This window comes from Heloderma suspectum, chromosome 2 (genome assembly GCF_057233095.1).
Source record: "Heloderma suspectum isolate Gila_16-S chromosome 2, 16-S_ref, whole genome shotgun sequence".
NCBI classification, from domain to species: Eukaryota; Metazoa; Chordata; class Lepidosauria; order Squamata; family Helodermatidae; genus Heloderma; species Heloderma suspectum.
This window is the reverse complement of record NC_139459.1, coordinates 157474742-157487384: the sequence shown is the minus strand read 5'-3', so window position 1 is coordinate 157487384 and position 12643 is coordinate 157474742. Positions and strand designations below refer to the sequence as shown.

The window sequence follows — 12643 nt, the reverse complement described above, 5'->3', positions numbered from 1 at the left end:
CCTTGAAAAATGTGACTGAAGATGTGTCTCTATTTCAGTGCCTCTGAATAGGCACTGATGCCATTAACCCACATCTCCTGCTCCACTTCATTGGCTGCTACATTAGGCTGCTGAACGCAATGATGTTACGTCATATGCCATGCCCAGGTTGAGACAATCTCAGTTGTGCAGAATACGATCTATAGCCTCAGAAACATAATTAAAGAGGCTGACAAAGGTGAAAATGTCATTATCATTAACAAAGTGGACTATATATAAGAGACTGAGAGATAACTCTCCAACACCATATTTTACTGTTCTCTATCCTCAGATCCTACTGAGGAATATCAGTAGGAATTTTAAAACCTGAAGAATGAATTTCCTACAGATATGTAGAAACGAATCTGCGCAGACTCACTTCTAGGAACCTCAAACCAGGGATTTATCCAAAATACACAAACCAGGCAACACCAGGCACTTCATGGTTTTGTGCACTGGCACAGTAGAGGGCTTTGGTTATATGGATTCCATTCCCAGGCCCTATGCTACCAGCATCCCAAATTACTTATAGGACTATTATTACTTTCCTGACTTCCTGAGGAAATTAGAATCCATTGACAATTTCCTGGAGAATACAATCCTGGCAATCATGGATATTGATATGCTATATACTAATGTCCTGGACAAAGATAGACTAAAAGGCGTCCATAACAGGATGCCTGTAATAGGGTAGGTGGCCCATTAAGGCAAATGGGGCACTGCCCCAGCAGACTCAGGCTGCCCCAGCCTCTTCCTGCCTGCCTCCTTACTTGCCACCTGTCTAGGAGGTAGCAGGCTGTCAGTCATCTCCTTAGCCTCAATTTTGTCTTGTCCTTGTGGAACTCAGAAAGCAAGATTTTGTCTTAAATGAAAGGCTATTCATAGGCAGTGGTAATCTTAGCCCATGAAGAAACAGTGGAGGAAGAGCCACCCCTGGGAGAGGGGAAGAAAGACTGGCAAGCCTGGTCAATGCATTGTTATGGAATCCATTGACCAATCACAGAATTTGACAGACAACAAATGCCTTTGCACTGGTCAGTGAGGTAGCATGCTTGTGCCTGAACTAGGTGGATGGGCGTAGTTTGGCCTAGGCTAACTGGTCTCCTGCTGCTTTTGCTGTTGTTTATGTTTCCTGCACAAGGAGCAGTTCCTTTCTGCTTGGACAAGAGTTCTCTTGCTGCAACTATACTCTGGTGAGGAAAGATGTATGGGCTTGCTTTCCTGTTTTTGGGCTGCTGGTGTCATTCTGCTCAGTTAGCCTGTGTAGCGATTTAGTATTGGTTTGTTACGATTAGATATTATCTAATACATTACATTAACTGCATATTTTCAGAGTATGAACTCAGGGTATAAAAGAATAATCTGAGACAATGTGTAGTTTGTTTTCTATTTATTTTACAGGTTAGAATTGTATGATCATTCAGCAGCAGCGTGAAAATGAACACTGTAGATGCACTGCTGCAAACTCCTTTTTCAAGAACGAGTTTGGCCAAAACTCAGAACTACACATTGAATGAGCTGTGTGTTTGAGAGGAAACAATTCAGAATGAACTATTTTACTGTATGCTCACAGTGGCCAGGAATTACATTAAGTAGTAGTTGAAAGGCATTCAATTTGAGGCCATTGAGGCTGATGTCACCAGTCACCACAGATGTGTCAATGCACTGTCAAACTGTACTAATTTTCTGCTGTATCAATTGATAGTGAAGGTTCAATGGTGGAACAGCAGCTTTCCAAATCAAGGATGTGAAGGTATTCTTTGCAGACCTTTCTAGGTTCCCAAGGATCTTAACATGTTCAGAAAAAAGGATTGAAGTTCTAGAGGTAGTTGTGAAGACTCCCCAGACCATCTCAGACATGAACATCAACATCCAGAAAGTGAATGTGGTGTCTGAGAAGAAACAGGAGCTCTTAGAATGAGTAAAGGAGATATTATCCTGGGACATTTATCGCAGTGTTCATTCAACTGCTGGAAAAAGACAGGGCATTCTTCCACTTGTTATATCTTTTTCACAGAAGAATGCTTGATGTGGATATTCTTTACAGTAAACTCCAGAGAAGAGCAATTGACTCTATAGCAATTATTAGAACTATCTCTGATTTTGTAAGAAGCAGTCAATACAGTCAAAGATTCTGTTAAAGGCTTGTTTTCTGATTTACCTCAGCAATCTCAGCTGTCCAGAGGCAAAACCTAGAAACTCTGGATTAACTTATAACAGGTGTGTGTGTGTATGTGTGTGTGTGTGTGTGTGTGTGTGTGTAAATGAAATTCAAAACAACAAAGACCCTCCAGGTCTGTTAGCGGGGAAACTCACCCTTCTGCCCTTGCCAGTATGAGCCAACAGGGCTTTGAAAGTGGCAGATCATCTGCCACTTCACACACCCCTACTTCCACACACATTTAGGATTGCTTTGTAAGATGCTAAAGACTTTTAGTTGTTTTTGCCTGCTTTCAACATTCTGAGAGAGATGAAGAACAGATGAGACAGTTCAGGAGACCTCTCTCCTCAGAAATCCCTTGTGTGTTCCACAATACAGGAAAAATTTTCAAAATGATATGCCAGTGGTATCATAGCCCAGACATATCATTTAAAGTGATTAGGAACTATTTGGATCTGTGTGGGGAGAGTAAGGGGGTGTATTCTGTTCGCTGTTGATGGTCCTGTGCTGTAGCCAGGGAAAATTGGAAACATATATTAAAGGGTATTGAACATATCATAGAGGAAAGGTTGACATTTGATCCCAAGGGGTTTTTTTTGTCTGTTAAAAGACGAAGTGATGAATGATTGTGGCAATTAGTATAAGATATGCTAGATACTGGAGGAACCCTCAAATACCAACATTGAGAGAATCGAGCTATGTGATATAGCAGTATTAAGTAAATTAACTTGGGTGCTATGAGTGCAAAATGGCGTTCACAATACCAACCTTCTTGAATCTGAGTGCTATTTTTAAAATATTCTATTGGAATGCAAGAAAGAACACGATAATTAGAAACCCTTTCTCGGAGTTATCTGTCTGTTATTGGAATATAGTTTATATTATCATTGAGTTTCTTTTCGTGGCTTTTGTTTTCTTTGTGTCTTAGCGTATTGAAATAGTTGTGACTGCTTTTTAATTTATTTTTAAATCCCTTGTTTTCCACTTCACTCTCTATCTTTTGCATGTATCTCTCTGTTTTTGCCATGTCAAAGGAGAATGTGTTCAACTTTGTGTTTTTGGAGGGGCATGCATTGAGAGTGTAACTAGACATTCCAAGAGAAGCATAGCTCCCACTGAAAACAGCAGCACATCTTTTCCTCCTCTACTCCTTCATAGGGCAATTTCACATGGGGCTTTTATCCTGCTATGGAGATTGCTTACTTACAGAAGTTTGTGGGTCCTGTACATGACACAGCCCTCCTCCAGGGAACGTCCCACTCTTTGTGAGCTCTATTGCGCTGTTTTCCATGATGACGAAAGTCTGGCATTTTCCCTCCTCACACCATGGAGTCGATATAAATGAGGGCATACTGTTTAGAGTCGCTTTTATTGCAAATAAAACATCACCGCCAAGTGGCTTTGTAATGAGACACATAGAAGTTTAGGGGTTTTTTTAAAGCCACGTGGAAAGGACAAGATCTAATCCCACAAAGATTCCGGAAGCAGAAGCACCGGTAAATTGCAGGATTTTTAGCCTTGTGTGATGAAGCCCATAGTGTTTAGCAAGTAAAAGTGTATGGTATGGTACCATTGGGCTTCATGTTTCTCTGCACCCACAAGCAACTACCAGTGAAGTGGAATGAGGGCAAGGAAACAAAGCATTATCTTGTCACATCACATGTTTTTACTTACTAATGTTATAGGGGGGAGAGAGAAATGTGAGGCTGCTGCCTCTTGTAACATCTAGTTCCACAAGGATGAAAACTTTATTATCACAGGATGGACAAAGGTGAACATCTCAGCATTTGGGATCATCAAATGCTTGTGCATCAGATCAGAGAATACTGTGACCACATCAAACCATCTACTTAATGTGTAATTCCTTGATTTCTAGATGGGAGATTAAATTTTTATTTCACTGGGATCATACCAAAATATAAGTTTCATAAAAGGATCAACAGAAGCATTACACTCTCACAATCATCATCATCATCCCTAATTTAAAAGTCTTTGGGCCAAAATGTGTAGTACAATGCTGAATTCACGTCTGTAAATCACATTACAAATCATGGAGAAAACAAAGGGGAAAATGGAGCTGACATGCAAAAATATGCATGCACAGCTCTGTACCTTAGGTATAGGGGCCAGTGATAGCGAAATGTATGGAAGGGAAGGGTGTAGTAGGGCTGAGCAGTCTCCAAGGATCAGTGATATATGGAAAATGTAATTCCCAGGTGTTAACTTGTGTTAATCGTACTGTCTATTGGGCAATTAGGGTCAGCAAACTATGCAGCCCATGCCTATGCAATCTTTATTCTGAATAAAAGCAATATGGGGGCTTTCAAAACAGTAATTAAGTAATGTAATTCCCTAATACATTGCAGATGACTGAGACAAAAAACACACACTTAAAAACCCAACCACAGAACACGCAGGGAACAAGCAAAGAAGCATTTTTCCCAACCTACTACAGCATTCAAACTTCTGTTATCATACTGCCTGAACATTAAAAGCTGCTTTCAACTGGTTGCCTCAAGGTCTCTAAAACTTAGAGGTATCACTTAAACCAGTTCTCAGTGATCCTGTTCAAAATATCAATAGACAAAAGCAAACCCCTTTGTCCTCCTATGTTCCTCTGCTTACCAAACTGAAAATTAGAGTAGTTGGGGCAGACATGGTAGCAAGCACTGAGGACACCTTCCATCATCAAAGCAATGCCCATGGCATAGAAGAGACCAAAGTGCTTGGGGATCCCATATTCCTGAAAGGGAAGGAAAAGAAGGGAAGGACAAAGAACAGTAACTTAATTCATTATTAGTGCATGCATAAACTTGGATAGGGTCTTTCATCATAGGCGGCCACCAAACTCTTACAGAGGTGTTTAATTAGAACAAACAGGCAAACATAACAATTGTGGTTGCAGCTCTAATGTAAAAATATATAGCTCTTTTACCATGGCAGCATTTATGAGAAGAGGGATTACAATCTACCAAATGCAACCTAATTTGTACTGCTGTTTAAAACATTCAGCCAGAATCTTCATTGCTCATGCTTTGCAGGGTGAGACCAATCCAATCCCAAATATAAATGAAAGGAGATGGTGCATTAACCATCAGGAGACTTTCTCGGCACCAATTTAGAGTTCAGAGACCTGGGAGTAGAGGTAGAATCCATAGAATTCTTCTAGGTTGAAATAAATGGAGCCCCTATATCCTTAGTTGTTATACTTGCTCAATAAACTTCATTTTCTTGGAAGCACTGATTTGTCTTTTTTGCTCCCACAGTACCTTATGGGGCACACTACTACCCAGACTAAATTATCATAATGTTCCTCACACTTAGTTCCTATGTTCGTTATAGTACTAGTTCTGGTTATAGTACTAGTTCTGCACTAGCTCTACCCACAGTATCCAGTCCTTGGTGGTATAAAGTCAGGATGGCATTGGGAAGTGGTTCCCCTGGCACACATTTGGCTTAAATTTCCCCAATCATTCGTGTTCCAGAAGGGGTTATTCCATGAACACAGAGAAGCAGTCTACAGTTGTGTTTAGAAACATATGCCATAAGCAAGCATGCTAACAGAGACCCCATTTCTTTCCCTTATAGAGAGAAAAATAACCTAGAGGGGGTGACTTTGTGCAGGTAGTTGGAAGAGAAAAGGTTAATCTCTCTGTCATGCGCGTGCGCACACACACACACATCTACACCCCTCCCCTCTCAAAACCATCCACAGCTATTTTGCATTTTTAGAAAATGCTGGGTAAAAGAATCATGGCATTTAGTATGGCCCAAAGGCACATCATTATCAAGGAAGGACAATGTGCTAGGTCTTCTCCATCAGCACAGTTTCTTGTTTTTGTCTGTATATTCAGACCAAGATGAAACAAGCAGGCAACTCTTCCCTGGAGCTCATGACCCAAAGGCCTTGTCATTCTACTTGGCACAAGCTAGCATGTATACCATTGTGTAGATGTCTTTGCTTTCCAAGGAGCGTCTGTGAAGAATGTCTCGGCGCAATACAATCAGCAGGAACAGGAAGCCCAGCAGCATATGACCCACATTGCTGAGGATATTGTTAAAAGCACTGCAAAGAAGGAAACCCATTGTGAGAGAGGGAGAGAGGGGAGGGGACCACACATTTTCCAGTGTCTCAAGTGAATCTAAGCATGTAAAACAATTGTAAGTGTTGATTTTTCAAATGGATGTCTTTATAACATTTTGGTTGTGGTGGGGAACTCCATAGATTTGGGGTGGGGTGGTGCTTACAATTGCACAAGATGGCAAGCTGAACCCCTCCCCCTTTTCTTTAAATGTTTAAACAAGCTAAGCCACTGTTCTAAGCAGCAGCTCTTTGCAAATGGGACTCAAATGCATCTGGGAATGGTGCTATATTATCATGTAACATTGTCCTCAGGAGCATTCTAGCTTCATTTGCAAACCACATAGCAGCCAGACTGCTGCTTGAAGCAATGGCTTAGTTTGCTTAGGGCACAATCCTATGGGATTACTTCCTGCTGGACAGAAGCTTCCGATTTTGGAGGCTTCCAAGTATCCTGTGCCCCTTCATGGATCACTGCCTTGCTGTGGCGAAGGGGCTTGCGTAACTCAGTGAAGCCATAAGCTATGCCGTGCAGGGCCACCCAAGACGGACAGGTCATGGCAGCGAGTTCTGACAAAATGTGGTCCACTGGAGAAGGAAATGGCAACCCACTCCAGTATTCTTGCCAAAAAAAACCCATGGAACGTAACACAAGGCTAAAAAAGATGATGCCGGAAGATGAGTCCCTCAGGTCGGAAGGTGTCCAATATACTACTGGGGAAGAGCAGAGGGTATTTCCAAGTAGTGCCAGAAAGAGTGAAGCGGCTGGCCCAAAGCGGAAAGGACACTCAGCTGTGGATGTGTCTGGTGGTGAAAAGAAAATCCAATGCTGTAAAAAACAATATTGTTTAGGAACCTGGAATGTAAGATCAATGAATCAAGGTAAGCTGGAGGTGGTCAAACATGAGATGGCAAGACTGAACATGGACATCTTGGGAATCAGTGAACTAAAATGGACAGGCATGGGCAAATTTAATTCAGGTGACCATCATATCTACTACTGTGGGCAAAAATCCCTTAGAAGAAATAGAGTAGCACTCATAGTCAACAAAAGGGTGGGAAAAGCAGTACTGGGGTACAATCTTAAAAACGATAGAATGATCACAGTACGAATCCAAGGCAAACGATTCAACATCACAGTAATTCAAGTCTATGCCCCAACCAGTGATGCCGAAGAAGCTGAGGTTGAGTGGTTCCATGAAGACCTACAACACCTTCTAGAACTAACACCAAAAAAAGATGTCCTCTTCATCATAGGGGATTGGAATGCTAAAGTAGGAAGTCAAGAAATCACCGGGATAACAGGCAGGCATGGCCTTGGTATACAAAATGAAGCAGGACAAAAGCTAATAGAGTTTTGCCAAGAGAACACGCTGATCATAGCAAACACTCTTTTCCAACAGCACAAAAGGCGACTCTACACATGGACATCACCAGATGGTCAATATCGAAATCAGATTGATTATGTCCTTCGCAGCTAAAGATGGAGAAGCTCTATACAGTCAGTCAAAACAAGACCTGGAGCTGACTGTGGCTCAGATCATGAGCTTCTTGTTGCAAAATTTCGGCTTAAATTGAAGAATGTAGGGAAAACCACTAAACCATTCAGGTATGACCTAAATCATATCCCTTATGAATATACAGTGGAGGTGAGGAATAGATTTCAGGGATTAGACCTGATAGACAGAGTGCCTGAGGAACTATGGACGGAGGTCCGTAACATTGTTCAGGAGGCAGCAACTCAATCCATCCCAAAGAAAAAGACATGCAAGAAAGCCAAGTGGCTGTCTGAGGAGGCTTTACAAGTAGCTGAGGAAAGAAGGGAAGCGAAAAGCAAGGGAGAAAGGGGAAGATATATCCAACTGAATGCAGAGTTCCAGAGAACAGCAAGGAGAGACAAGAAGGCCTTCTTAAATGAACAATGCAAAGAAATCGAGGAAAACAACAGAATGGGAAAGACTAGAGATCTCTTCAAGAAAATCGGAGATATCAAGAGAACATTTTGTGCAAAGACAGGCATGATAAAGGACAAAGAAGGCAGGGACCTAACAGAAGCAGATGAGATTAAGGAGAGGTGGAAAGAATACACAGAAGAACTATACAGGAAAGATCTGAATGTCCCCGATAGCCATGATAGTGCGGTCACTGAACTTGAGCCGGATATCCTCGAGAGTGAAGTCAAGTGGGCCTTAGGAAGCATTACTAACAACAAAGCTAGCGGAGATGACAGTATTCCAGCTGAGCTATTTAAAATCCTAAAAGATGATGCTGTTAAAGTGCTGCACTCAATATGCCAACAAATTTGGAACACTCTACAGTGGCTGCAAGACTGGAAAAGGTCAGTTTACATTCCTATTCCAAAGAAGGGCAACACCAAAGAGTGTTCAAACTACTGCACAATTGCGCTCATTTCACATGCCAGCAAGGTGATACTCAAAATCCTACAAGCTAGGCTTCAGCAGTATGCGAACTGAGAACTACCAGAAGTACAAGCTGGGTTTCGAAGAGGCAGAGGAACAAGAGATCAAATGGCCAACATTCGCTGGATCATGGAGAAAGCAAGAGAATTCCAGAAAAACGTCTATTTCTGCTTCACTGACTACGCTAAAGCCTTTGATTGTGTGGATCACAACAAACTGTGGCAAATTCTTAAAGAGAGGGGAGTACCAGACCACCTTACCTGTCTCCTGAGAAACCTGTACGAGGGTCAAGAAGCAACAGTAAGAACCAGACATGGAAAAACCGAGTGGTTCAAAATTGGGAAGTGAGTACGACAAGGCTGCATATTGTCACCCTGCTTATTTAACTTATATGCAGAGTACATCATGAGAAACGCTGGGTTGGATGAATCACAGGTCAGAATTAAGATTGCCGGGAGAATTCTCAACAACCTCCGATATGCAAACAATACCACCCTAATGGCAGAAAGCGAAGAGGCTCTAAAGAGCCTCTTGTTGAGGGTGAAAGAGGAGAGTGCAAAAGCTGGTTTGAAACTCAACGTTAAAAAAACTAAGATCATGGCATGTGGCCCCATCACTTCCTGGCATATAGAAGGGGAAGAAATGGAAGCCGTGACAGATTTTACTTTCTTGGACTCCAAGATCACCGCAGACGGTGACTGTAGCCATGAAATTAAAAGACGCTTGCTCCTTGGAGGGAAAGCTATGGCAAACCTAGACAGCATAGTAAGAAGCAGAGACATCACCTTGCCGACAAAGGTTCGTCTAATCAAAGCTATGGTTTTCCCAGTAGTAATGTATGGCTGTGAGAGCTGGACTATAAGGAAGGCCGAGCGCCGAAGAATTGATGCTTTCGAACTGTGGTGCTGGAGAAGACTCTTACGAGTCCCCTGGACTGCAAGGAGGTCAAATCAGTCAATCCTAAAGGAAATCAACCCTGAGTGCTCATTGGAAGGACAGATACTGAAGCTGAAGCTCAAATATTTTGGCCACCTAATGCGAAGAGAAAACTCTCTGGAAAAGACCCTGATGCTGGGAAAGACTGAAGGCAAAAGGAGAAGGGGATGGCAGAAGATGAGATGGCTAGATAGCATCACCGTTGCAATGAATATGAACTTGAGCACGCTCCGGGAGACAGCGCAGGACAGAAAGGCCTGGTGTGCTATGGTCCATGGGGTCACGAAGAGTCGGACACGACTGAACGACTGAACAACAACAAAGTATCCTTTGACCTGCCAGGCTGCTGCCAGTAGAGCAGGAGGAGCAATGGATGTCATTTTCACTTCTCTGTTCTCCTTTTAAGTTATTTCCTCTAGACAGGCCTCTGAGCCCTAGAAGAGTCACCGGGCCAAAGTTGGAGAGGCTACAGGACAGAGCAGATCCCAGCCTCTCCTCTCCCTCCTCGCTGCCAGAACACCCGCCCCCCCTTTTTTTTTACCTCAACAAGATCATATTTTGCAACCTCAGAAAGCAGGCAATATGGTTCTTTCTGTGGCAGCTGCAAGGAGGAGGGGGGAGGGATCGGATCTCAGAGTCCCCTCCTGAAGTTGTAGGAATGTCTACAGCTTTGGGAGAGGGAATCTGAAAAATACTATGTCCATGGGATGCTCTCCATGGGATCATAGGGTTGCTCCCTTAAGAGGGGAAAGCGGTGGGGGGAGGAAACCACATTCTGATGAAGGGATGATTCTATATATGTTATTGAAAAGGTAGCTAAATTCCTTCTACCTTCAATAAAAACTAGGAACCAGATGGTAAAGTAAGAACTGCCTTTTGGCTCCCTTGTTTTTTGTATTCCCTTGTATCTGTATTCTTTTAATGTATTTTATAAACCAATACATAGGTGATGCAATGCACCTGACACATCACTCCAAACCACAATAAAATTACGAGCGATCACATATAACAAGAAAAAAACCTCAATTTAAAAAATCTCTGTTTTTATAAACTGGATGCATGTTTACTGGTCGTATGTTGTGGTTTGGAGCAATGTATTTTATTCTATTTGTGTTAAATGTTATTGGGCTGTGGCCATAATGAATTCATTTATTCAAAAGGTGATATCCATGCAAACAAACCAGCTAATGTAGAGATGGGACATGCCTTTACTCATGACTCCCTTATAAGGTGATAAAATATCTCATCTTACCCACACCCAAGAAGATACCCTCTCCACTTCCTGATTGTAAATAAAGAATAAATGTAAAGCCCAAGCTATGTACTGGGAGTCACTCTCACACACCTTAGGACTCCCAGTGGATGAGCACAAAGGAAGTTATAATAGCAGATGTCCTGATTTCCAGTCACATTCACCACCTGGAAAGTGAGGAAAAAACAGCATAGAGGTTCACCTGCATTCTGTACACAACATCCCAGCTATGATAGTCAAGTGGCAAGAGGCAAAGCAAGACTGAAAAAAATCTAAATCAAGCTTCCTGCACAACCCAACTGCATTCCATTGGTTTGATGCTTCAGTGGAAAAGATAGAATCAGCAATCACTTTGGGATTCAGCCACACAGTGCTAGTGTATGTGTGTTTAACTCTCCTTGGCCTAATAGAACTATCCATTGTAAAAGGAAATCAGAAGGAAGAAATGTTAAGGACCTTTCCAGATGATGAAAGAATACTCCCCCCCCCCCCCCCCGTCAGCAATATGTTCGCTAACCAAACTCCAGTACCACTAGCACTATTCTCACATAATGGAAGGGTGTGTGTGTCCCTACTACAGGGATATACTCTGAGCCAGTGCTTGATTCCTTTTTCAAAGGGAAGATGTGCACTTCAGGACTGGAGATGGGAAGAACACACAGCCATCACAAAGTAGAAAACCCCCAGGGATGTTGTGACAATATGTCAGGTTCAATTTCCAACACTATTACAGTACGGCTGGTGCATACTATTATCCTTTTAATGTTTTATCCAATTTACTTTCCATCGGGTAGTGGCAGGTAATTGTGCAAATTCTTACACACGGTACACATGGTAGTTGGAGGAGAAAAACAGTGGCTAGATTCAGAAGCTGCTGTACAAGCTCATTCGGAGATTAAGAAACATTATGGTATGCATATTTAGATGTGCATCTAAATACACAGTTCATTTAATGCAATGGAATAGAAAGACATCTGCATTTCAGACACGTATCCACATTTGTGCCTGCAGTTACTACCCCTACCTCTGATATAGATCCACAGCGCCCCCTATCGCATCTAGTCAGTTGGCACCCTACTAGGCAACCTGAATATTGATGGGCAAGGGGGTTGATTAGAGCTGTCTATTACAAATTGGGTGGGGTTTTAATTAAGAAAACAAAACTTCTACTCAATGGGGGAATTAATGTTATCTATATATATAAACAGATACGTATATCTGTACAACTGCCATCCAGGACTTGATACCTGGCCTGTATCACAGAGACCTGGTTGGATGAGATCTGTATGCTGCCAAAACCTGGCAAGGTTACAGGCAGCAGAGTCCAATTCATCTGATTTCTATCAAACAGAGAGCTGCCTGTTCCATTAGCAAGGTTGGCAAATGGGAAAACAACAGCCATCCACGACTTGAACCTGGATAAGTGTGCTGATCTGTCCTGTATTACAGAGACCCTTTTGGTTGCTATAAGACTGATACTACGATACTGGAAGGATAAAAGTTCACTGCCTATAATGCAATGGAATTAAGATTTAACAACACTAGCAACATTTGAAAGCGTGGTATATAGGCATAACTTGCAAACAGACTTATACGTGGATCTCTGTTCTGCTTTTACTGAAGTTTATGTGTAACCTATTTTCTTTTTTGAATATTGTAGTATTTGAAACTGAGGATTTTAGAATATGTTGTATTTTGATTTTGTTTTATTTATTTTTGTTTTGTTATGTTTTCTGTTTGTTTTGTTTTCTTAAAATTCACAATAAACAAATTGG

The 12643-nt window shown here is 41.9% G+C and overlaps 1 protein-coding gene across 2 annotated transcripts in view; it reads right to left on the bottom strand.

Moving 5' to 3' along the window:
- Positions 1 to 12643, bottom strand: part of SIDT1 (SID1 transmembrane family member 1) — a 315540-nt gene that overhangs the window by 113095 nt on the left and 189802 nt on the right. For both annotated transcript variants that reach the window (XM_084835330.1, XM_084835331.1), the window contains exons 15-17: positions 10962 to 11035; positions 6122 to 6245; positions 4805 to 4922 (exon numbers count right to left, since the gene is read on the bottom strand). In XM_084835330.1, coding sequence (XP_084691456.1) covers positions 4805 to 4922; positions 6122 to 6245; positions 10962 to 11035 — 316 coding nt within the window. The remainder of the gene's footprint in view (positions 1 to 4804; positions 4923 to 6121; positions 6246 to 10961; positions 11036 to 12643) is intronic.